The 25,875-nt window shown below is 46.0% G+C and overlaps 1 protein-coding gene across 1 annotated transcript in view; it reads left to right on the forward strand.

Annotated features, from left to right (window-relative positions):
- The first annotated feature begins 348 nt into the window (after window positions 1-348).
- Window positions 349-25,875, forward strand: part of LOC120801369 (bone morphogenetic protein receptor type-2-like) — a 35,052-nt gene continuing 9,525 nt past the window's right edge. Inside the window, exons 1-14 of the mRNA XM_040148266.1 lie at window positions 349-715; window positions 2,709-2,903; window positions 11,413-11,601; window positions 12,451-12,660; window positions 14,342-14,449; window positions 14,562-14,653; window positions 16,093-16,326; window positions 20,073-20,187; window positions 22,349-22,509; window positions 22,585-22,732; window positions 23,948-24,084; window positions 24,559-24,695; window positions 24,813-25,005; window positions 25,087-25,186. Coding sequence (XP_040004200.1) covers window positions 2,831-2,903; window positions 11,413-11,601; window positions 12,451-12,660; window positions 14,342-14,449; window positions 14,562-14,653; window positions 16,093-16,326; window positions 20,073-20,187; window positions 22,349-22,509; window positions 22,585-22,732; window positions 23,948-24,084; window positions 24,559-24,695; window positions 24,813-25,005; window positions 25,087-25,186 — 1,897 coding nt within the window. The 5' untranslated portion in view covers window positions 349-715; window positions 2,709-2,830. The remainder of the gene's footprint in view (window positions 716-2,708; window positions 2,904-11,412; window positions 11,602-12,450; window positions 12,661-14,341; window positions 14,450-14,561; window positions 14,654-16,092; window positions 16,327-20,072; window positions 20,188-22,348; window positions 22,510-22,584; window positions 22,733-23,947; window positions 24,085-24,558; window positions 24,696-24,812; window positions 25,006-25,086; window positions 25,187-25,875) is intronic.

Genomic DNA, 25,875 nt, shown 5'->3' on the forward strand with positions numbered 1-25,875 from the left:
CAACGACGCCTCACCCTGATTCACGTGTGGGGCTGAATTCATTCAAATCTCTCGCTGTGTGCGTGTTAATCAGACAGGCGAGAGGAAGCGGACTGCGCCTGCCTTCAAAATAAAAGAGCAGTTTTCGAGGTCAGTCGAGGTCAGGTTCTGCAGCGTCGGTGCTGCACGACCCGCCGCCTCCTTACTGACACGATGATCAGACAGGAGTCGTGCTCAGTGGAGCGCAGACCTCCGCCGAGGCCAACGTCAAACAACGCACACCAGACATCAGAGGGGAAAAAAATCCAATTGACAGTAAATGACCCAGATCTGCTCCTAATGTAAAGGCTTCTTTCCTGGCCTCCAGCGAGTTCGGTGCGAACCGGTTCGGCGGTTTTTGCGCCGAGACGCCTGGGCTTTTATTTCGAAGGTGTCGTCCGGAAGCGGAGCGTGTTGCGGTCCCTTTACTTTGACAGTCTGGCAGCGGCCGCAGAGGGAAGGAGCGCAGCTTCATTTCTGCGGATTTTCTCATTCTGCTGGACCAACCTGCAGCTGGATCCGGATTCATGTCGGAGGGGAGAGTCCGGACCGCTCCAGACCGAACCGAAACGAAGCGTGCCGAATAGAGCCGAACAGAGCCGGGCCAGAATAAGACCAGAAATACAGACAGACGGAGACAGAGACAGGCAGGCTGCTTCATCTCCTCCCGCAGAGCCGACCCGAGTCTTCCTCACCGGTATGAACCGTTTTTATTACACACACGTTACCGTGTGACTGACTTGCGCGCGCGTGTGTGTGTGTGTCTGCGGGCGCGCGCGCGCACGTTCGTGTGCGTGTGCGTGCCACTCCCTTCCAGCCTCAGCTCCAGTAATGTACCTGCAGTCAAACATCCCAGGTGATCTCAGATGTCCGAGGTCTGGGCCGTGACACTGCAGCAGACACATGTGCTGTGTGTGTGTGTGTGTGTGTGTGTGTGTGTGTGTGTGTGTGTGTGTGTGTGTGTGTGTGTGTGTGTGAGATGCGGTCATGCGTACAGCAGGTGAATTACAGGTGTGTTACAAAGGGACAAATGGATCATGAAGGTCACTACTGAGAGCCACACACTGCCAGGTACCGTGGGAACATTGTACCAATGTTCCAGAGATGCAGACATGATAGAGACGTTAGAGACGTATTCATTTTACACATCAGAATAAGTAGAGTAACAGTATGTGGGTGATTAGTCCTAAAGGAATATAATAAAATGATGAGTTGTGTTTTAGGATAAAAATATATCCCGACTTGAATCGGGAATTTTCTAGACGAGTCTAAACCAGTGTGTGCTCTCAATATCTACATGAATGTTTTAGAAATAATATGGGCTCAACTGGCAGGTGAAACATGAATGTTAGAAATGATTCTATCTATAATATAGTGTTTTGTTATGTGACAGTTGTTTCACTGATTAGTGTAATAGCGGTTGAAATATTACCAGAACGTTCCAGCTAATAAAACACAGAAAGGTCAGTGTTCAGTCCTTATACTGAGAGTTAAATATGAATATTATCAGATCATTAGAGCTGTATTTATACAATGAATTCGCCCTGAGCTCTATTTAATGACTCTAGTCTAGTTACCGCTAAAATATTATAAGAATATTAGAGCGTGAGGTCAACCACCAAACCCACTCAGTGTCGCGTCTAGACGAGCAACGCTGTGGGAACGTTGTAGGAATAATTACGTTCTTGTACTTACTGTTATGAGCTTCATATGACAAGATGATTATATGTTCAGAATCATATTTACATAAATATCCCCTTAGGTGTGTTTTGATGTCAATATTGTTTTGCTGGTTAGTGTAATTGCTGGTGAAATTTGATATGATACGATTATTATAATAGGTATAGTTGAGTCTTAATATAATGACACTATTGTATTGATGTATGTGAAAAGTTAATAATAACAGGAACATTATAGGAATATTACAGAAATGTGAAGGTGAACTCTGAGTCCTTTACACTCTTTGTCTAACATGAATATTATAAGATTCTTACATGTGTAATATTTGATCAGATCTACTCTATTCGCTCACGGATTCCCGGTCGGACCTCGCGGGCACCGGCCCCCGGGGGCCAGAGCCTTGTTTTAAAATGACATCGACATTCATTGTTTGAGCTAAAAGACACAAAATGACCAAAAACAGACACAAATGAGGGTCTGATGGTCTCTGGGGCGATGAGACTGTTATACGTGGACTACGAGGAAGGCATATCCCGAGCACTGCGTCAGTCAGTGGTGCAGGAAGTGTTCAGATCCTGTAGTTAAGTAAAAGTACTAGTACATCAGTGTAAAATGCTACATTACATGTAAAAGTCCTTCATTCAAAAGTATTATCAGCTTCATGTAGTTGAAGTATCAGCAGTACTGAAGTACTCAGTTACTTTCCACAGCTGAGGTGTTTTAAAGGAGCTGACAGCAGCTGAAGAACAACAGTGTGAAGTTCGTTTTAGTTACAGTCGTACTGTCGCTGCAGGTTCATTCAGGGCTGAAGGGCCTCGGGGCCCCAGACGCCCAGGGCCCCCTGGGGCCCTGGTGAGCGTCTTCTATAGAGGGAGAGATTTCTGACCCAAGTCCTGAACCAAGTCGTAACGAGTCGTCCTGTGGCGAGGTGATGTTTGATGATTGGTCGTCATGAGCGTCAGTACAGAGTCTGACAGTGACAGTGGTTTTCCATGTGTGTGTGTTTTCAGAGCAGGAGATGCTGTGTGTCCAGCTCCTCCAGGATACTCTGACCCAGGATCAGTGATGTGGGCCTGTGTCTCAGTGTTTGTGTGACGTCTGCAGGGAGTCAAACCTGTCAGGTGGATCCAACATGGCCGTCGTGTGTGGACCTTCATCAGCGCTGACGGTGTGTCTGTGGGTCCTGCTGCTGCCTGCTGTGACCGGTCAGTCCCAACACCATCATATCACATCATTTAGCCTAGCTTAGCATAAAGACTGGATGCAGGGGGAAACCGATAGCCTAGCTCAGTACAAAGACTGGTAGCAAGGGGAAACCGTTAGCCTAGCTCAGCACAAAGCAGTGGGAAACCGTTAGCCTAACTCAGTACAAAGACTGGTAGCTGGGGGAAACCGTTAGCCTAGCTCAGCACAAAGGCTGGTAGCAGGGGGAAACTGTTAGCCTAGCTCAGCACAAAGGCTGGTAGCAGGGGGAAACCGTTAGCCTAGCTCAGCACAAAGACTGGTAGCAGGGGGAAACCGTTAGCCTAGCTCAGCACAAAGGCTGGTAGCAGGGGAAACCGTTAGCCTAGCTCAGTACAAAGACTGGTAGCAAGGGGAAACCGTTAGCCTAGCTCAGCACAAAGACTGGTAGCAGGGGAAACCGTTAGCCTAGCTCAGCACAAAGACTGGTAGCAGGGGGAAACCGTTAGCCTAGCTCAGCACAAAGACTGGTAGCAGGGGGAAACCGTTAGCCTAGCTCAGCACAAAGGCTGGTAGCAGGGGAAACCGTAGCCTAGCTCAGCACAAAGGCTGGTAGCAGGGGAAACCGTTAGCCTAGCTCAGCACAAAGACTGGTAGCAGGGGGAAACCGTTAGCCTAGCTCAGCACAAAGACTGGTAGCAGGGGGAAACCGTTAGCCTAGCTCAGCACAAAGGCTGGTAGCAGGGGGAAACCGTTAGCCTAGCTCAGCACAAAGGCTGGTAGCAGGGGAAACCGTTAGCCTAGCTCAGCACAAAGGCTGGTAGCAGGGGGAAACCGTTAGCCTAGCTCAGCACAAAGGCTGGTAGCAGGGGGAAACCGTTAGCCTAGCTCAGTACAAAGACTGGTAGCTGGGGGATACCGTTAGCCTAGCTCAGCACAAAGACTGGTAGCAGGGGGAAACCGTTAGCCTAGCTCAGCACAAAGGCTGGTAGCAAGGGGAAACCGTTAGCCTAGCTCAGCACAAAGGCTGGTAGCAAGGGGAAACCGTTAGCCTAGCTCAGCACAAAGGCTGGTAGCAAGGGGAAACCGTTAGCCTAGCTCAGCACAAAGGCTGGTAGCAAGGGGAAACCGTTAGCCTAGCTCAGCACAAAGGCTGGTAGCAAGGGGAAACCGTTAGCCTAGCTCAGCACAAAGACTGGTAGCAGGGGGAAACCGTTAGCCTAGCTCAGCACAAAGGCTGGTAGCAGGGGGAAACCGTTAGCCTAGCTCAGCACAAAGCAGTGGGAAACCGTTAGCCTAGCTCAGCACAAAGACTGGTAGCAGGGGGAAACCGTTAGCCTAGCTCAGCACAAAGGCTGGTAGCAAGGGGAAACCGTTAGCCTAGCTCAGCACAAAGGCTGGTAGCAGGGAAACCGTTAGCTTTACTCAGTACAAAGACTGGTAGCTGGGGGAAACCGTTAGCCTAGCTCAGCACAAAGGCTGGTAGCAGGGGGAAACCGTTAGCCTAGCTCAGCACAAAGACTGGTAGCAGGGGGAAACCGTTAGCCTAGCTCAGCACAAAGACTGGTAGCAGGGGGAAACCGTTAGCCTAGCTCAGCACAAAGACTGGTAGCAAGGGGAAACCGTTAGCCTAGCTCAGCACAAAGCAGTGGGAAACCGTTAGCCTAGCTCAGCACAAAGACTGGTAGCAGGGGGAAACCGTTAGCCTAGCTCAGCACAAAGACTGGTAGCAAGGGGAAACCGTTAGCCTAGCTCAGCACAAAGGCTGGTAGCAGGGGGAAGCCGTTAGCCTAGCTCAGTACAAAGACTGGTAGCAGGGGGAAACTGTTAGCCTAGCTCAGCACAAAGGCTGGTAGCAGGGGGAAGCCGTTAGCCTAGCTCAGTACAAAGACTGGTAGCAGGGTGAAACTGTTAGCCTAGCTCAGCACAAAGGCTGGTAGCAGGGGGAAACTGTTAGCCTAACTCAGCACAAAGGCTGGTAGCAAGGGGAAACCGTTGGTCGTGTTCCAGATGCTAACATTTAGCTGTTGGTAACATGCTGCCGCACAGCTGAGCCCGCGGGTTAGTCCTCATGTCAGTGGTAACGTTCACAGGCAGATTGGAAGAACTTCAGTTCCCATCATGCACTGGCTCCAGCTCACAGAAACATTAGAGAGCACCTCACACTCCTGTTTGTTCAGCTAATGGAGCGCCGCTGCAGTGAAGTCGTGACGCACACACAACCTCACATCCTGACTTTCTTATATAAATACTGGAACACACACACAATGAGAGGTGAAGTGTGCGTGTGTGTGTCTGCGTCTTATCAACTGCATCATAACTAAAACACACGAACTGACACAGACTGGCCGGCGACACAGTGTGTGTGCGTGTGCACGTGCGTGTGCGCGCGTGTGCGTGTGTTACAGTAGACTAAACAGTGAGACTCCTCCTGGCTCCAACACAGTTTGGGGAGGGGGGGTCAGACAGATTCCTGTGAGGTGACGGTAGCCCCCCCAGAACAGCTGATTCAGCTCCAGCTTTAATGGAGACAACACACAGGCTCAGAGGAGAACAACAGTACAGACCTGTAGCTGATACCGGGTACCTGCAGCTGTAATTGTTTCTGTGGGGGGGGGGTTAAAATGAATGACCAGAGCAGGTCATGTTAAACCCCCCCCCCCCACGGGCAGAAACCCAGCCCACATGCTGACGTCCATGAAGCATGAAGAAGAGAAACCATCAGGGTCTGTGTGGAGCCGTGAGGAGGCTGGAACCTTCCTCACATCAACACACGGAACCAGCAGAAACGTCAGGTTCCATCAAGTTCTCCACGTGGTTTTCCCTCGTCTGAGCTCTGACTGCAGCTCTTTTAACCACCTCGTCTCGCCGCGTCCTCTTCTTCTGCGGCGGTTTAACGGCAGCGACCGGAGACTCGGCTCCACCGGCTGTCGATCGGCTCACGTTCACACAACAGCAGTGGAGGGAAACCAGACTCCGCTGGTTTTTACTTTGATGGATTTCAGTTCTAATCTGAGCTGTATTTGGATGGAAACCTGACTGAAGTGTGACAGCAGGTGCAGCCCCCTCTATTTTCATCTCTGTTGCACCAACACACACACACGCGCGCACACACGCACACACACACACACACACACACACACACACACACACACACACACACAGAGACACTTTAAACCTGTGCTATGAAATCAAGTCAAACATTACATAGTGGTTGTGTGTGTGTGTGTGTGTGTGTGTGTGTGTGTGTGTTAGTCGAAGACACCGCTTTGTTGTTGTTCATCAGAAAAATGTGGGCTGAGCAGCTGCTGCTGTGGCTATGGCAACATGAAGCATCAGACGCCCGGTGGACATTTAAATAAGAACCAACTCAGCAGGTTCGTAGAACGTTTAAAGTTTTATTTCTGTGCCGATCGTCCTGTCGGAGCCGTAGTCTGACGTAGGTGGATGTAGCAGAACTCTGATCCTGTACTAGGGTAAAAGTACTAATACCACACTGTACAAATACTCCGTCGCAGGTCAGAGTCCTGCGCTGATCACGGGAGGAGTACGTCATCGGATCACTATTACTCGATCATTAATGTCGAAGCAGCATTTAAAACTTGTCGTTGGCCAAGGTGGAGACTGCAACTGATTATTGATTCTTAATCTGTCGATCGATCCGTTAACTGTTTGGCTTGTGAAATGTGAGATGACGGTGAGAAATGGCATCGCGGTTACCCAAAACCCGCTGCGACTCCTTCGCAGTCCAAACTCACAACGATCCAGTTCACTGACGGAAGCTGGAGCCGGAACCATGAAACGTTTCCCAAACCACCGATCGGTTATCGAAACCCTCGCCGATCGATCAGCCCGTTGATTGGTCGATTACTCATTCAAGCTCGGTTTTGATGTTCTTCTGGGTAGTTTCTTTTTTTGCAGAGAATCATATTTTATTCTAAAGTCACTGCAGTTGTCAGAAAAACGTACTTAAGTGCAGTACCTGAATAAATGTACTTAGTTACTTTCCAAAACAGTTCTCGCAGTAACGACTCAAATCTGTCCAGTTTTTCTTTTTTCTTTCCAATAAAAATAGTGTTTGTGTTGATGAAAAAAGAATAAATAAATCTGCTGTGGTGAGATTTTAAAAGCGCTGTCTTTAGCTTTCTAAACGTTTGAATAATACACACACGCATTCATCTATTCTTCTTCTCCCTTCTCTTCTTACTGTGAGTGAATGTTGACACGGTGCCGTAGAGATACCGGATCTGAGCGCGGTCGTCCCCTCAAACTCGTTTGAATCCGATGAACAGAGCAACCGTGAGGAGACTCAGCTCCGTAAAACCCGAGTGCGCGAGAAGCGCAGTGTAACTCGAGCCCGTGAGACGGAGACGCAGTAGAGATGTGATGCGGGGACATGGGACGAAGAGAGTTGTAAGAGAACACGAGCAGCCCGAGGCGTCGCCCTCGCTCCGCCGCTCTGTTGTTCCCGCTTGTCGCTCAGACGCCGCGGACGCCAAAACGCATCATTATTTCTAGCCGTCACACTTTTACAGTCACTGAGGTTAGTGTGTGTGTGTGTGTGTTGACTTTCACACAGTTTCTGGCAGTTTCAAGACCACATTTACGCCCATGATCTGGATCAGGAGAGAGGTGTAAATGACATTCGGTCTGAATGTGGTTAGATCTGTCAGACCACATCTGGAGGACATCTGCAGGCCCTCGCTGATGCCGTCTAAAGTTTGACTGGGTTCTCGTGGTCAGTGGTGGCGGAGGAGGAGCTCTGATCCTGTACTAGTGTAAAAGTACTAATACCACACTGTACAAATACTCCGTCGCAGGTCAGAGTCCTGCGCTGATCACGGTACTGAGGTAAAGGTAAAACAAGAATAAAGAGTAAATACAGAAGAAGTTTGATAAAAACATGAAAATACTCACCGTAAATTGCAGTGTTTTCAAGCCCGAGGTTTTCTAAAGAAATTGCACAAAAATCAAAGTTTAACTTTTGAAATTGTGCATGAATATTTTCATTTTGAGAAGAAACTTCAAGTCAGTTTGAATTGTCAATAAATTGAGACTGGCATTGATGCTTCTTTGAATTTGATCTTTTTAGGATTGAGATCGTTTAAAATAGTTGTAAATTATCAGTCATTTCTTAAATTTGGACTTTTTGTTGCACTGTTTAGGGTTACGTACGTTGTATTCCCACAACTGCCCGATGCCGGGAAATATTTATGATTCAAATTATTACAAGGAAAAAGCCGCAAAGCTTCACTTCTGAGTAGCTGCAAACATGAAAATCTTTTACGTGAAAAGTGGCTTAAACGATGAATAAAACATCAATAACGAATCAGTTAATCATCTAATTGTTTCAGCTCTAATTTGATTTTTTGTTGGTAATGAAATCTGTAAAAAAAGGGTCATATTTTACAAACTTCATATGTTTTGAACTGGTAATAATAACTCTTGAATAAATGTAGAGCAGAAAAAGTACAATATTTCCCTCTGAAATGTGGTGGACTACAAGTCTAAAGTAGCATGAAAGGAAAATACTCAAGTACCTTAAATTTGCACGTAAGTGCAGTAAATGTACTTAGTTCCATCTGATCACTGCAAGTGGAGCAGTCATCCTGCTCAGTATCTACCGGCCTTGGTGTAAACCCCATAGTTGTCCGGTCCCTGAAAATCTGGGCAGGCAGCAGTTCCTTCATTTTCCCAGATGTCCCCCGAGTCTCCTTTAGACCAGCTCCTGAAGGCGTGCCGTTTCCCATAGAACTCAGCCGGCCCGAGCCCCCTGACCCACGCCAAGAACACGCGGGAAGACGGCCCGAACACAAGCAAGACTTGGTTCCCGATCCAGAACTCTATTTAGAGCTTATTGTCTAATTCAGTTAAATTAAAAACACTATTGTCCCTCAAGGGGCAAGTTGGGACAAAGACAAGTTCCACAGAGAGTTCACTTACACACCGTAAAAAGAAAAAGAAAAAGCAAAAAAAATACACAAGGATCTGTAACCGTGTCCGGTCCGCAGCTGGTCAACGAAGTCCGTCTCCACGAAGGCTCGTGTCATATTAAACAGCAGATGTCAGAAGTGCATTAATCAGTTTGTACACAAGGTAAACGGAGCATTTCTTGTCCTCCGGCTGTTCACAAGTCTGTTTGCTTTGCATAGAGATGATCTAAAACCCATTCCTGATGGCATCAACTCAAAGTCCTCACAGAGGACATGGAGTGTGGGGGGGCTGACGGTCTCGTGACGTTTGTGTTTTACCAGTAACTTTAGAGCTGAGGTGAACACCAGTCAGTTCTTGTCCTTTTTACAAAGACACCTGAAAACTTTCAAATACTGTGGATAAAGGAGGAATATGCTCCGATCTTGTCCGAACAATCTTTTATTCTAATCTAGCATCATGGATTAGTTCCCCCAAAACAGACCCGAGCAACAAAATCTCGAGTCTGGGAGATTTTGAAAAACTGAAAGATACCCTGTAACATTTCTAAAGCAGCAGTGAATGACAGAATAAATGCGTGAAATGTAATTAAAACCGAATGTCTCGTCATCGATCGTTTTAAATGTGTGCAGCTCTGCTCGGTGCGTCTGACTTCATCGTCCATCACTAATGCTTCGTGGCTCCTGGGCTGCCGTCACGTGGCGATTTGCACGCCCCGAGGGGCCCTGGGGCAGAAATTGGCTGTTGGGCTCCTTTTGACCGCCACTGTACACGACAGAGACCAACCAGTACTCTCGAGCTGAAATGATTAAGTTGATTTTGATAGTCGATCAATCGATTAAGCCTCGGACTTTTCTCCGTGTCCTCGCTCACCTGACGCCTGGTCCCGTTCATCGTCAGCCCTGCAGTCGCCCAATGCGAAGCTGACACTACACGATTTTAGTTGTTGGAGATCGGCAAGAAAAGCCCCAGGTCAGAGGCAAATTGGCCTCCATCACTATTTGTGAACGGTTCGAAGAGGCGATCCAAGGGACTCGCAAATGCATCACAGATGCCTGAAAGTTACCTAGCGGGCTAAATATCTGGACCCGTCCAAATACATCAGGGTGAAAAGTGTCGTGACTGGCAATGATTGTGGCGACGAGCTACAGCCAATGAGAGCGCAAGACACGGTGAGGATAACCCCGGGGGAGGAGCTGTGCAACGTCAGCGGCCATGGCTACGAGACAATCCATTCTCTCAACTCTGTTCTTTTCTTTTTCCTCCTTGTTTTTTCGCTGCGAATCAGCGAAAAATCAACTTGGATCTCTTGCATCTTGCGGACATCCAGGGCGAAAGAAGGCTCCAGGGTCTTTCGCACAGTATCGCGACATTTCCCGTGTCACCTCTCGCCGGTGTTTTCGGGACCAAACGGACTCGCTGGGGACTCGTCCCTGTCACTGATCAGTCATGCAGTGTGTACACGGCACAAGTTTCCCTGCCCAGACACCTGTTCCAGGTTTCTCATTTTCTCTGCCAGTACTCGTACCGGCACTTTGTCCCCACTCAGAGTCACACCGTCTGTTTTGGTTCCTGGTTGTGTTCCTTCGTGTTCCTCGTGTGATCCAGTTGTCGGTTCCCGATTGCGCCGCCTGCCTGCCTGTCTTCTCGTCTGCCTGGTTATCCACCATCTGCCTGTAAGTCAGGCGTCTACATTTGGGTCCTCCCTCGTCCTGCGTTGCGTCAATCGGCTAATTGTGACAGAAATTCCTGGGTTCCAGCTTCTTAAATGTGAACATTTGCTAATTTTCTCAGTTTTTTTCTGACTGTGAACTCAACCCGTTTGGGTTTTTGACTGTAGGTCAGATAAAACGGAGCTAGTACACCATGTTCACTTGGGCTTCAGGGAGTAATGATGTGCAAGTTCACTGTTTCCTGACATTTTGATCACCGAAGAATCAACCGATTAGTAAAGAAAATAACTGTCAGACGTATTGATAATGAAGATTATAGTTGATTGCGGCCTGACAGTTCTCCTGTGATGGATAATGCGACGCCACCTGAGGTTTTCTGTCTGTTAGTTACCTGACAAAAAGAAAAAAAGGAAAGTCATCTGATAAAACACAACAAATGAGCAACAAATCTAAACTGAAACAGTTCAGGTCCCAGTCAGAGTGAATATTCTACATTTCTAACTAAAACCGCCTTGTGTAATTATTGTGTGCGGATTCTGTGTCAGGTCGGTGGTTTTCCGAGCCCGGCCTTAAACCCGAGTCGGCACGCGGTGGAGACTTTGCTGCCTCCTGACCAACGCACTCCTGGGTTTGAGTGGAGGGAGGGGACACCCTCCCGTAGCCTTCGTTTCCAGCCGGAGAAAAAGGAGTCATGTAGAAACAGGCCTGATCTTCTCACTCAGTGCTGGGTTAGATTGCTTCATTTTTAGAAGATACTCGGTATCAGAGGCAGTGCTGGTCCAGTAAAGTCTCCCCGACTTCCCTCCTGAAGCAGTCCGGGGTTCTGACGGGTGTTTTTATGAAAACTCAGGTCTGATCTGAGAGTCTCCACCACCTGCACCCGCTGTCTGTTTGAAAACGTAACGATAAATGAAATGTCTGCGTGCAGGTCTTCATTCGGAGGACAGAGAGTGTGCCTTCACCGACCACCTGCCAGGGGCGGAGCCTCACAGCGGCCCGGCCAATGAGCTGCGAGGAGTGGTGCGAGAGAACGGCACGATTCGCTGCAGCCACGGCTCCCGCTGCTATGGACTGTGGGAAAAAAGACCAGACGGGGAAATGCGCCTGGTGAAGCAAGGTGAGACACGCGGGTTGAATTAGTCAGGTCAAGCTTTAAATGCAGGCGACACTAGACCAGGTCTGGTTCATGCATTTCCTTCAGTGAAGCTCTCAGCTGCCCGAGGTTTCTTTCTCTGGTTTTTTTGATTTTCATTTTCTATGGTTTATGAGGGATGGGTTAGACGACAGCAGCTCAGCCAATGAGGGTGGACCTGAGGCTGCCGACGATGAGGAGTTTGTTCTCGTGCCATTTATCAATCAGATCATTTCAAAGCAGAAGGGGAGCACGAGAATGACGAAGCTAGAGTTGAACGAGACCAAAGTCCAGATGAGTCCAGGTCGTGGCGCCAAGAGAAGTTAGGACTGATGAGGGAATCTCGTACAGTCCCCTCACCCGCCTCCACCTCGAGTGGCAGAAACAGAACCACTTCCACAGAGGAACTCCCACGGAAACGCCGGAGGCCGACCGCGCAACGGCGGAGGGGCGCGCGCTTTGCTCGGTACCCTGATTACAGTAACCACAGGACGGAGACCGTGACCGGTGACGTCTGTTGTGACTGGTGTGGGTCTGGGAGGGGTCAGTCTATCAGAAGTCACAGCAGATTGTGCGTAAGACCTGACAGTAGAAACATGAAACATAACAGACCGCACTGAGAAATATTGAGGATTTTCAGCATCTAGGAAGATTTAACATTTCATAAATGGCAAAAATATTTTTTTTAGCGTGTTTGTTACCGTTAATGATGATTTTTTTTATTTGGCTTAATCTGCCTTCTATAAGCGGCCGGGTCACTAAACACCTGAGGTATGTAGGAGTGTTTAAAAAAACATCCACACATCTAAGGGTTAAATATGTCTTTTCATCCAGGTTGTTGGACTCACATCGGCGACCAGCAGGAGTGTCATGGCGACCGTTGCCTGGTAACGGCGACACCCTCTCAGATCCAGAACGGCAGCTACCGCTTCTGCTGCTGCAGCCGAGATCTCTGCAACGCCAACTTCACCGAGGCCGCGCCCGCCGGCGACACCCCCGCCCTGAGGCCGATGAAGAGCGACGGGCGGGATGAACGACGGACAGGTGAGCGGGTCACTCCGTGCTGACCAATCGCTGAGCTCGTACGGGTCGTTACTGGGCAGAACCGTCCGCCATGTTGTTGAGGAGGCACCGTCACCGCGTCCCCGAGCGGATTTTATTCCGTTTACAGTCAAAGCTTCTGTAGGTGAACAGGACCAAACCGTCGGAGGCGTTCTGGCTTCCTGGCTGTTTCCAAAATGATTCACTCTTCACCTTAAAGTCGGCTATAAACACACATTCATGTATTAAATATGAGAACAACTGTCAGTACACATTAAAAGTCTTCACTCACGTGAACAGATGTAAACTTTTACAAGAAACAGAAACTGTAACGTTGCCGTGGATTCGGTGAGTTACGCTGTGGGCTGCGCCTCGAGCAGCATCTGCCGTCCACGGCTGGTTTCTACTGTATGAAAAGTTTCTCCCTCAGTTCTTTTAAATCCTTGCAGCATCTGAAGGCAGCAGGACACGTGTCGATAAACCTGCAGCCTCTGACTGGAGGAGAGAAGTGCCGTCCGACACGAACGTCCGCGGTGTTTACCTTCATTAAATCAGGTGCAAATGGCGCCGGGCTGCTACAGAAGCACCACAAAAAAGACACCAAAGAACGTAACGTCAGCAGCTGATGTTGTATTCTTGAAATGCATCGTTGAGTAAGCGCTGCTGCGTCACATTTTAAGATGTCGCGTAACAATTTACGAGATTTATGACTGAAATAGCATCGGTGCCCTGAGACTGATGTTCTGTCCTATATTATATCTTCAGATTGAATGTGTAACAGCATCTTTCTGTCGTAGGTGGATGAGGTGGAGCTGATCTTTAACTATCAGCTGCAACTAAAGATTGTTTTCACTAAGATTTAATCTTCTGATTACTTTCTTGATTAATAGATTGATTGTTTAGTTTGTAAAAACTCAGAGCCCAAAGTGGCACCTTCACAACACTTATCTTGTCCATACTCCAGACCTCATGAGAAATACATTTAAAAGATTAAAATAAAGGAGTAAAATGAAAAGCAGCAAATCTTCAGATTTGAGGAGCTGGAAATGTCTGGTCATTTTAACATGAAAATGACGTCAGTTATCATCAGAACAGTTGTGAAGTAATGAACTGACTGTTGGGTCGTTTCATTGATAATAAAATTTCATATTTTATGACTCTTCATGTTTTGTTTGTAAAAATCTTTGCAGAGTAACTGCAGCTGTCAGATAAATGTAGCTGAGTGAAAAGGACATTTCCCTTTAAATCCAGAAGCAGAAAGCGGCGTGCAAGAAAATACTCAAGTGAAGTACGGTACTTGAGTAAATGTGCTCAGTTACTCACCACTGCAATCTGTCGGCGAGCCAACATCTACCGCTCTGCCCTGATCGTTGCACTCGCAGGATAAAAACGGGCCGTTTGCTGTGCGATGGACAGAAATTCCCTTCTAATGAGCAGCGAGGGTTCGAGTGTGAATTTAAGAAACAGAGTCAGGAGGAGAAGTAATGATGAGACAGAAGCAGACAGTCTCTCTCCCTCTCCGGGAGATGACATGAAAACTTTATTGATCCAGCACAGACTATGAGTGAGTGTGTGTGTGTGTGTGTGTGTGTGTGTGTGTGTGTCTCCAAACCGAACTGATCTGAACGTGTTGTCACGTCGCGGTCTGAGAGACGATGTTAACGATGACATCGTTGTCCAACAGAACACCAGCCGCTGAGGCGGGAGGAGACGGCGCTCGTCGCTCTGGTAACCGTAGCCATAGCAGCCGTCCTCATCATGGCTCTGTTCCTGGGATACCGAATGATGAAAGGTACACACACGCTCTGAACACACACACACACACACTCTCACACTCACACCATGAGGACATGTGATTAATAAGGATAATCACTGGTACCAACGGTGTGTTTGTCTGTGTTCAGGGAAACAGAAACACAGTCTGTCTGCTCTGGATGTGATGGAGGCAGCAAACGCCGAGTCTGCTGTCGACCTGGACAGTCTCAAACTGCTGGAGGTAACTGACCCCTACCAGGGTCCAAACGCAAGACTTAGTCGGCTTGTTAGAATCATGGTTGGATTACTGAACAGGTCTACCAGGTACAAACCCAGGGCCCAAAGACCCGAACCCCTCAAATCAAATGACTACAAAGAGGCGCAAAACAGGCAAAAAGCAGTCACACCTACTTACAGCAGGTGTAACTGTTAAGTGACAGCTAATTTCTAAGTAAGAACTAATTTATGTAGTGCAACCTGTCCTAATTCAGTTACGAGTAAATTTCAATTTAGTAAACAATCACATTATAACGAGGCTAAGTTTGAATGTAAGAGCAGCTGCTGCAACCAGCTCTGGTAATTTACTGAAAACCTCTTTTTAAATACTCCCAGTCGGCCCAAACTCCTCATTGCTGTTTTACCTTATTAAAAATGAATTACTGTAGTAGTTATTATTATATTATAGTATATTATAATTGTAGAATGTTTATTATAGTATTATTTTATTACTATCATATGTTAAACATATTTACTATATTGTCAAAGTCCAGAGGAAACCATGTTTCTTCAAATTTTGAATTTTTCAATTTTCAAGGATGAAGTGTTCATGGGTTGACAAAACTGTTCTGCTACTTCAGCTAACTAAATCATTAAAAACCCATCATATTAGCTGAAAAACACATTGTCACAAAGCTGAAAACAGCTGTTTTATTTAGGCAGAAAAATGTCGACACCTTGGAGATTGTTTTCATTGGAAAGTCAATTAACTATTCACAATCTTTTTATGCTATAAAATTAAAGATTTATCTACTCCAGAGTGGGAGATGCCCTGTCTGAATGAGATTTAAGGGGGGACTCTAGTGATTTAGTGCTGTACTGTAATATAGGCGGACTCACAAAAATAGAAAGTCCCAAATCAGAGCAGCAGAGGTGGAAAATGTCCTGATTTCTAGTCCAAAAGCACTGGGTCCTACACTTCCCATAATACACGAGATGGTGTCTTCCATTGGAGCCTCGCTGCCTGGTAAACACTCATCTCTTTCAACTGCCACTCCTCCAGTTTGTAACTTTTTTCATTAAAAATTGGTCGTCTCCATTCCCAAGTTGAGATATCCCTGATGACATCATTATTGTGTCATCCTTGAAAAGAGAATAACCGTTTTCATAGTCTGAGTAGGACTCTCCAAAGAAAAGACTAGTAGACTGACTTTGACATATAAAATTGGTGGGTTGTCCCTTTAAGAGAAGAGGTGGGATTGTTAAAACGAACCACACAGACAACACCTAGTGACTACAGTTAATAAAAGAGTTAATGTAAATGTTTAAATTTCTCTCAAAAATAGTACAGTGAATAAAGTATAAACATATAAAACCTGAATGTTAGAGGATCTAGAATTGAGCCATGAGGAACACCACGAGTCTGTCCTTCTGTTTCTGTTTCTCTGTCCTCCGCTCTGGCAGCTGATTGGTCGAGGTCGTTACGGTGCGGTGTTTCGTGGCTGTCTTAATGAGCGCTGTGTGGCCGTCAAACTCTTTAGCTCGGCCAACCGGCAGAATTTCGCCAACGAGTGCTCCATCTACAGTCTGCCGCTGCTGCAACAACACGTCAACATCACCCGCTTCTTGACCGCCGACGAGAGGATGACGGCCGATGGACAACCAGAGTTCCTGATCCTCATGGAGTACTACCCACATGTAAGAGACCAAATTAAACATATAGTGCTACATGCATTTTAGCTGGCTAGTGCAATCTTTTTTAATAGCTTCATTTTTAGTAATTATTCTTGTTTATTGTAGCCTGACATTAATATTCTTTATTGTGGTCTTGATAGAATTAACTTCATATTTGCGATTATGTAAGTAAAAAGCCTCATGGATGACATTTTCTACATAAAATAAATATTTCACAATAAAAAAGAAAAACCCACAGAAAACAAAAAGTTGCATTTATGTATAAATTTGTCCTAAAATATGATCAGATCTTCATCTAAGTTACAATTACGAACAAAGGCAATCTATTTCAACAGACCAGAGGCAACCTTTGGTCTCCAGAGGCCATGGAAATCTGTGCCCCCCCCCAGGGATTATGACCAGCGGTTTCAAGAGGAGGGAGGGGCAGAGATTTTTGGGGCACCTGGAACAGAACCATTGCACTTGTCAAGAACCCTGTCAAAACGTGTGGCATGTGATGTTTTGCTTGAATCCTTTCAGTGATTTTTTTCAATGGAACAGTGATTAAAATGTCCCAAAATGAATTTGGGGGAGTCAGGTGAAATCAGTTCCCGTCTATCTACAGTACTCATGATGTGTTCACAGGCAGTGTTTGCGTTAGCTTTGGGATGGATGTAAACGAGAGTAAAAATTAACTGGGGCAATTCTCTTGCTAGAGCTCTATACAAGGCTTCCTCAGACTCTCATGAATGATGGCTGTGGAGCACCAGCGCTTGTTGATATAAAAACAAACTCCGCCTCTACTTTGTTTGTCTCTGTCAAGTCTTAAGGGGGCGCCAAAACCGTCAATAAAGAGTGCGTGATCCTCAACTCTACCGTCCAGCCATGTTTCCGTGACTGCCAGGATGGAAGCATTTCTATATTCATGCATGTAGTTAAGATTTACTTAAGGTTCCTCTAACTTATTTCTCAGGGAGCGGACAGTGCTGGGGATAACAGGAGGTAGCGATCTGTGTTTATTTTCCCATTTGAGTTTAATTCTCAGACTTGCTTTCCAACCCCATTTCCTGAAGAGAGGTGGAGGCGAACCAGTCTCCTCCGATGCGCGGCACCTTTCTTCTTATTTGGAGTTTGGGAGAGTAACTCCGCTCGAATATTCCATACATCATTAGTCCGGTCAGTTTGCCGGTCCTGCAGGTTTAATAGGAATTCCCTCAAGTATCCGGGCTGTCGGTTGCCACCGAGTAGATTGTTCTTGGTTTCCCAGCCAAAGGTGGCATGTAGTCCGACCACCAAGCAGCATAAAATCCAGAACAGTTTGTGTGCATCATTGACTCATGGAGTTGAAAGGGTGATAAAAATAAAAAACTACAGAAGTAAAAAGTGAAAACAGCAGCAATGTGTGTTTGGTCACATTCAAAGAGCAGAGTAGACATAAAAGAACACAAAATATTCATCAGTCCACAGTCTGACGAATTGTCTATAAATGGAGACAGTTTAGTTCTGTGGCTCCTCTCCCTGGAAGTGGACGTCCAGCTGAGATGACTCCGAAGGCTCAAACCAGAACAATCAGTGAGGTAAAAAAAGAAGAATAACAGCTAAAGGCTAAAAGCAATCACTGGAGCTGGTGAAAATGAGTCACCGTACACAGGTCATGGAGCATGGTGTCCGTGGCAGGACACGGAGGAAGCTACTGCGCTCCAAATACTTTGCCTGAAGTTTGCCAAAGAGCAGCTTGACACTCCACAGTGCTGCTGGGAAAATGTTCTGTGGACCGATGAAACTAACGTTGAACTGTTTAGGAAGAAAACGCAGCTCTACGTCTGGAGTAAAAACAGCAATGCCCCAACATGCAAACATCCTCCCAGCTGTGAAGTACGGTGGAGGGAGCGTCCTGATTTGGGGCTTTGCGGCCTCTGGGCCTGGACAGCGCAACATCACCGAGGGGGAAATTAATTCCCAAGGTTGTCAAGGTATCTGACAGGATAACGTCAAGGTGGCTGTCACCAGCCGAAGATCAGTAGAAACTGGGCTCTGACTGGCCCACTCCAGAACCAACAGAGATGGTGTGGAAGGAGCTCAGGGAGCCGAGAACGTGTCTGAGCTGAAGCAGCTCTGCGGGAAGAACGGTCCAAGGTTCCTCCTGAACGCCGTTCGGGTCTGATCCGCCGCTGCCGAAGAGCTGCTTTGAGGTTCCACCAGTTATTAAATCCAAGGGTTCGTGGCTTTTCCCACCGTCACTCTGAAGGTTTAATGGATGTGTTCAGTAAAGACATGAAGGATTATAATAGTTTGTGTGTTATTACCTGAAGCACATTGTGTTTTCCTGAACTTGTGACTCAGATGAAGATCAGGTCCATTTTATGACCAGTTAACTCAGAAAACCAGGTCCCTCCACGGGGGTCACTGACTCTTTCTAACCACTCTGGATCATCAGGAGGTTGTCTGTTCATGTTGTAACTGTAATGAACTTCTCGGCCTGTAGGGGGCGCTAACAGGAATTTACACAGTTCAGCCGTCTGTGCTTTAGGTCATGTCTACGTCTCTCTGACTCCATTAGTCTTGTTATTGTGCTGGAAGAAGACGGCGCCTTCACTCCTGCTTCCTGTCTGGAGGCACCGACCACAAGTGCACACACACACACACACACACACACACACACACACACACACACACACACATTTAAACACAGACACACAGTTACACACAACACACACACACACAAGGACACACTGCAAATCAAATCTTTATTATCACTATCTCTCATTTACAAACTTGTACATAAACAATTTCAGCTTCCTGTTTATAACCAAAAGCTATTTACACACTGGTACACACACATTGTTTAATACACACAAACAGTAACACACCCTCAGTGTAATGTCTGGTTGGTTGGTTTACTGCATTCCTCTGTAGCAATCAGACAGTAATTACCTAACTGTCTGCTCACACACACACACACACACACACACACAAACACACACACACACACACACACACACACACACACACACACACAGCTATCACATAAGCCACTATTTAATGTAAGATCTGTTCTTTCTGTGAACAGGAACAGACAGAGATCCGGCAGCCATAAAGGTATATACAGTATCTGTGTGTACGTGGACGGACGAATGGAGTTTTTCCTTCCCTCAGATTATCAGACACTTTTACATCAGACATTAACAACACAACAGTTTCCTTCCAAGGAAACGTCTTCCAGCAGGCTGCTCACATTTCAGTCAAGTGACGATTCCTACACAGAAGGTAAAAAATACCTGTAAAATAGTCTCACGCGTAAACCACCACCATCACTGACGCATTGCTCTCCTCCTGAGCTTCCATACACTCCCTAAATAAGATTTGACTGTCTCTGTTTTAAACAACCATGTTAGTCATAGTGGATCATTAATATCCATCATCTCAGTCACATCCTTTATATCATTAAACAAATAGTGATGAAATTTCCAGCGCAAAGGACAAAAAAACAGCCTGTATACATACAAACACATACACATACACATACACATACACATACATGTACATATACACATACACATACATATACACATACACACATACATATACACACACATGTATATGTATGTGTGTATGTATATATACATATTCGCACCTTCTCCTGTTGGAGTGTTTTACATCCCCCTCAGAAAGTAAAAAAGAGTAAAACAAAAGAAGTAAAAACGAAGACAGTATTTACTGTAAGCAGCTCTCTCTCTGTCTGTCTGTCTCTCTGTCTGTCTGTCCACCAGGGCTGTCTGTCTCGATACCTGTCCCTCCACACAGTCGACTGGTTGACCTGCTGCAGGATGACTCACGGTGTGACCAGAGGACTCGCTTTCCTGCACACGGAACTCTGCAGGGGAGGTACACGTCATGTCGTTATTTCATCTGGGTGTGTGAACTACGTAGTTTCACTTTTCAAAAGTCATTTTCCTCAGACAGCGGCTCACCGTTTAGTTTTTATCAGACAGTGACTCAGTTGGGGACTATTTTCAGCGGCGGATTAATCCACATTTGGTGCTGCAGTGAGTATCTGGGGCAGCAGGACGGTGTGTGTGTGTGTGTGTGTGGGGGACTGAGTCTAAATAAACTCCAGTGTGTGTGTGTGTGTGTTGGAGATGAAGGGACATGTCCACCCGGAGCAACAGTGTGTCTCACTGATGTGGTTTAATGGTTTCTGGAGACAGTGGAGCTCTGAGGCTCAGAGGAACCAGGTTCATCCCAGGACGAGATGGAGACAGTCAGTGATGGTTTGAGTCTTTTTATGGGATTTATTTACAAAGAGAAAGAGAGATTATCATCACACTTGAATTATTAAATATCAACACATGTTAATCACTAATACTATTCTTGAAATGTATTGTTTTTCTCTGATATGTTTCTATTTTGAGCAGCAGAGTCAAATGTCTTTTTAACTTTGTCGCCAGTTGCTTCTTGCTCCTTGGACTATTTCTTCTCTCTTTCTGGTTTTCTTCTCATCCAGCGAACAGAGTAAAGCTGCTGCTGCTGCTGCTGCTGAACGTTGGGAGGCCAAACTGACACTCTGCACATGATAAAGATAATCGACTGTCGCTCTGTCACAGTGGCTGCTGTTCATTGTAACGCAGCAGGGAGGGGTCGGGTCGATATCAGACAGTGACAGAACATCGCCGCTCCCCCTGGTGGTGACAGAGACTGTAAATCATTCTTATAACCTGGTCTTATAAAAGCAAATCGGCGTTTAAAGTGATTATTGGAGTGTGTGGGCCCAGTTTACAGTAAACAGGCCGCAGTGATGGTGGAGACAGATCAGCTGCTCTGCAGTCGCTGATCAAATAATTGAATCTGTCCATCAGCAAGAGAAGCTGACTGGTTATCTGCCTCTCAGTATTGCGTCTACGCAGGTGGAAGCTGAGCGCGGCCGTGACTGCGATGATGTTTTTTACGCAGGCGTTATTCCGAGAGTTCAAATTATGTTTAAAAAAAGATCTCGTTTTCAAAAGAAAACTAAATAATGTTTAAATATAATGCATGAAAAAAAACAAAAGGGGATACTCTCAAGATAACGCTATAAATATCTTGATTTATGAGAGGGTTTTTTTCGTGTGAAAACAATACACACGAAACACAATAAAAAAGTTTTTCTCGGTAATGTAAGAAAATGAAAGTGATAAACATCCCACCTTCACGAGGAAAGAAGCATTTTTGACATAACAGCAAAAATGCGTTTTTACGAAATGTAGTGTTTTTCTTGATAACTGGAAAATGTTCTGATGAATAAATATCTAATTTTGGTTTCATCAGAAGCAACATGTAATCCAGCGAATCCGCACCTCTTCAGCAGCATTGGATTAAGCGACATTAGAAGGAGCTGCAGAGTTTTCATTACCCGGGGAAGATTTGAATGATGGGATAAAATGACCTTGTTATCTCGAGATAACGCTTTTACAGGTTTTCTCCCGGTAACGGGGTAAATTTCTCGTTATCTGGAGAAAACCCCCTTTTCTTTTCTCCAGATTCATGACTAATAACAAAACAAATGCCAGAATGTTCTTTACTTAAAACAAACAGGAGTCTGGGGTTGGAATTCCTGGAATTCCTGGAATTCCTGGATTTTGCATTTCTTGTGTGTATGCAGTTTTTTTTCTTTTGTGTGTTCCTTTAGTCGTATCTTCACATCCTTTCACACGGCAGACTCACGTCCACTCACATCTCTGAATGGACTTTATTTGTTATTGTATAACCTGTAAAGTTCACTTGACGTTTTCTCTTTTTTCTCCTTCCTGTGCTCGTAGACCTTATCCCTGGTTTTTTGGAGCAGTATTAATCCTGAGGTTTTTACCACCTCTTTATGACCGAGGACATTTCAGTTGGGCTTTTTTGGAAAATAATTGCGTCCGCATGTCTGACTTCATGATTTGTTTATACGTCTACTAAAACCTGAGTTTATCACCTGGTAGAATCCAGGTGATAAAACTACAACAAGTCCCTCCGAGTCATTAAAATGGGACAGATCCAGACCGGTCTCTCCTCTGTCCCCACTCAGACCAGTATAAACCAGCTGTGGCCCACAGAGACGTGACCAGCAGGAACGTTTTGGTCCGAGCCGATCTGTCCTGCGTCCTCGCCGACTTCGGTCTGTCCATGAGGCTGACAGGAAACCGGCCCTGTCGCCCCGGAGACGATGAAACTCTGGCAATATCTGAGGTCAGGTCACGTGACGATGATGGTACAGGCGTCAAATAAAACAGAAGGTAGAGTTTAACGTCTGCGTGTCTGTAGGTGGGGACGGTGCGGTACATGGCTCCGGAGGTCCTGGGCGGAGCTCTGAACCTCAGGGACTGCGAGTCGGCGCTGAAGCAGGTGGATGTTTACGCTCTGGGTCTGCTCTACTGGGAGAGCTTCAGAAGGTGCTCCGACCTGTTCCCAGGTGACACGACGCTGCAAAACAGACAACAGCTTACATACAGGACGTACAACATATCACAAACGACATGCAACCCTCAGCCTTTTTACAGTCCTGAAGGATTTTGGTCCGGGACACTGATGACAACTAACATGTAATTTAGAAAACCATTAATCCATTTTAATAAACTAAAATAAATACAAACATTGAGGATGTAAGTGATATACTGTACATTGTAGGACACAGATACACAGTGTTTGTAGTCTACAAGAAAATAAAAAGAAATAAATAGAAAATTAAAAGAAATGGGGCGGCTGCGGCTCAGGTGGTAGAGCAGCTCGTCCACTAATCACTGGGTCGGCGGTTCGATTCCCCGGCTCCCCCTGTGGCAGTGTCCTTGGGCGAGACGCTGGACCCTAAGTTGCTCCTGATGTGCGCGGCAGCTCTGTTTCCATCTCTCTGTGTGAGTGTAAGAACAAACACACACTCGCTCTGTGTGAGTGTGTGTGTGAATGGGCGAATGAGAGGCATTGCCATTCAGTCAAACCGTCCCGTTAAGAGCTGCCGAATCAGCTGTGATCCTGTTGCAGCGCAGCCGTGGACGTACAGACAACTGTCACTGGGTCACTGCGATCCCGAAGGAAACTTAAAAACAGGAAGTTCTGGCACGAGGAGCATCCTCTCTCTATGAGCTCATTTTCATTTATTATTGGCAGTTGACAGAGATAATTACATCCTCGGAAAGTGGGAGTCACACTGAATCTAAAAACCATGTTTTACGCCTGTTTTATGTCTGTTATGACAAGTGTGATTTTTCTTCAACTCCCCTGCTCCCCCAGGGGACGCGCCTCACAGTTTAAAAACAGTTTTGAGCGCAAGCGCTCTGAAGATATGAACATAAAATACATATATAACTACACGTTTAAAATTATTTATAGTAAAAACTCAAAACTGTGTCTAGTGTCAGATTTTCTGCTTTCGTCTGATTTATGTCACAATAAACGGAATATTTTTGGATTTTGGACTGTCGTTTGAAGATGTTACTTTGGGAGTGTTTTTCTCTATTTTCTGACATGTTATGGATTAAAGGATTAAAGAATTCACCAAAAAGAAATCATCAACAGATGAATGCCTAATTAAAAGCAGAATCTGTGATCAGATGCTGTAAAAATTTAGTTTACCACACCAAACACTGCATATCATTTGCAAACACACATTTCATGTCTGCTGTGTGTTCAGGTGAAACAGTACCAGAGTACCAGCTGGCGTTTCAGGCGGAGCTCGGGAACCATCCGAGCTTCGAGGAGATGCAGATCCTCGTGGCCAGAGGGAAATACAGACCCAGATTCCCCGAAGCTTGGAAGGAGAACAGCCTGGTTAGTGTCACTGTTCTCACCTGTCACTACAGGTTCGACTCAAAGATACACGCAGTTTGTTACCGTGTTAACGTTAACATCCGCAAATGTTTAGTTTTTCCCAATAATGCCACAGAAAAATGTAATCAATCACTGCTCTTCCCTGCATGAAATAATCCAGTTCAATCCTCGACATCATCAGATCAACTGCTGTGGAGCGGCAGGAATCTGAAACATCAAACCAAACATTTGACTCGTGGAGCTCGTTTGATGGCAGCGCTACCTGATAGGCTGAATTCAGGGCATACAAGTTCCCCAGATTGTTTGTGTAGTTGTTGCATTTAAGTTTTGGAATTTATTGTGATACAATGCAGAAAGGGTTTAAATTTGCATCGTAATTCTTCATAAAAACTCCGGTAAATACATTGACTTTGGGCTGTAGTAATGACAGTAGTACTGCTGGCTTCGTGTATTCGTGTATCGTTGTGTGTTCAGGCGTTGCGTTCCCTGAAGGAGACGATGGAGGACTGCTGGGATCAGGATGCTGAAGCTCGACTCACCGCTCAGTGTGCAGAGGAGAGACTGTCTGAACTCACACTGCTGAGTACTCACACCGCCATACACAACCACAGGTATACACAGATTGCAATACACAACTGTAGGTATACACACAATCACAGGTTTACACAATCTAAATAAAGGACTACACATTCCTGGATCCCTGATCTCTCTCCCTCTCTCTCTCTCAGGAATCTGTCTCACGGCCGCTGGTCTCCTCAGGTTGGCTCCGCCTCCCCCTACAACGAGGATCTGCAGATGGGCGTGGTCAAAAATCTCCAGGGAGATGCACACCCGGCATCTGTCGCCAAGACGACCACGAGTGGAGGAGAAGGTGCCGAAAAGAACAGAAACTCCATCAACTATGAACGGCAGCAGGCACAGGTAGAAGTTTAACAGGTGTTAACGTAAAAAAAACCCCAAACCTTTATTTCTTATAACCTTTCATCTCTTTCTCTCTGTCAGAGTCAAGCTCGGTTGTCCAGTTCAGACAGCAGTGTGTCAACCACCACTGCCCTGGCACCTGCCACCATCCTCCGCACCATCTCCGAATCTGAGCCCAGCGGTAGGTAAAACACTGATGTTTCTGATGTTTCAGAAAGCACATAACAAATGCTGAGAAGACCTCGTTACCTTTATCTTCAATCAAATACCACACCAACGCAGATAAAATAAGACCAAGAGTTGACAGCAACTCTACCGGCTCTCTGAGGCTGGGAGGGTAAAGATGGTTTCAGACAGTGAGCAGTTGCTGCCAACAATGCTAACATGCTGACTATTAGCAGGTGTAATGTTTACCATAATCATCACCTTAGTTTAGCCTGTTAGCATGCTAACACTCACTAGCTAGCACTAAACACAAAGCACAGCTGAGGCTGATGGGAATGCCTCCAAAGTCTTGGACAAATGCAAACCATGACCTGAGGATGATGCTAGATGAAAGTCAGAGGATCACCAACGTTATTACCGTTCATGCTGAGGGGAACATGAATTTCAGCACCACATTTCACTGTGATCCATCCAATATTTCATTCAAAATCGCAAATGTCAACCTCATGGTGGCAACAGAGGAAACGTCCTTAGGATTCACCTGCTGGAGAACGTCAATGTTGGTACAAAATTTCATGGCAATCCACCTTATAGTTGTTGAAGATTTCAGTCTGGACCAAAGCGGTTGACTGACTGACAGATCGACATATGCATAGAGCCACGTGTTGCTTAAAATTCGGCTCTGAATTTTGCCGTAAGGCTTTG

Source organism: Xiphias gladius, chromosome 16 (genome assembly GCF_016859285.1).
Source record: "Xiphias gladius isolate SHS-SW01 ecotype Sanya breed wild chromosome 16, ASM1685928v1, whole genome shotgun sequence".
NCBI classification, from domain to species: Eukaryota; Metazoa; Chordata; class Actinopteri; order Istiophoriformes; family Xiphiidae; genus Xiphias; species Xiphias gladius.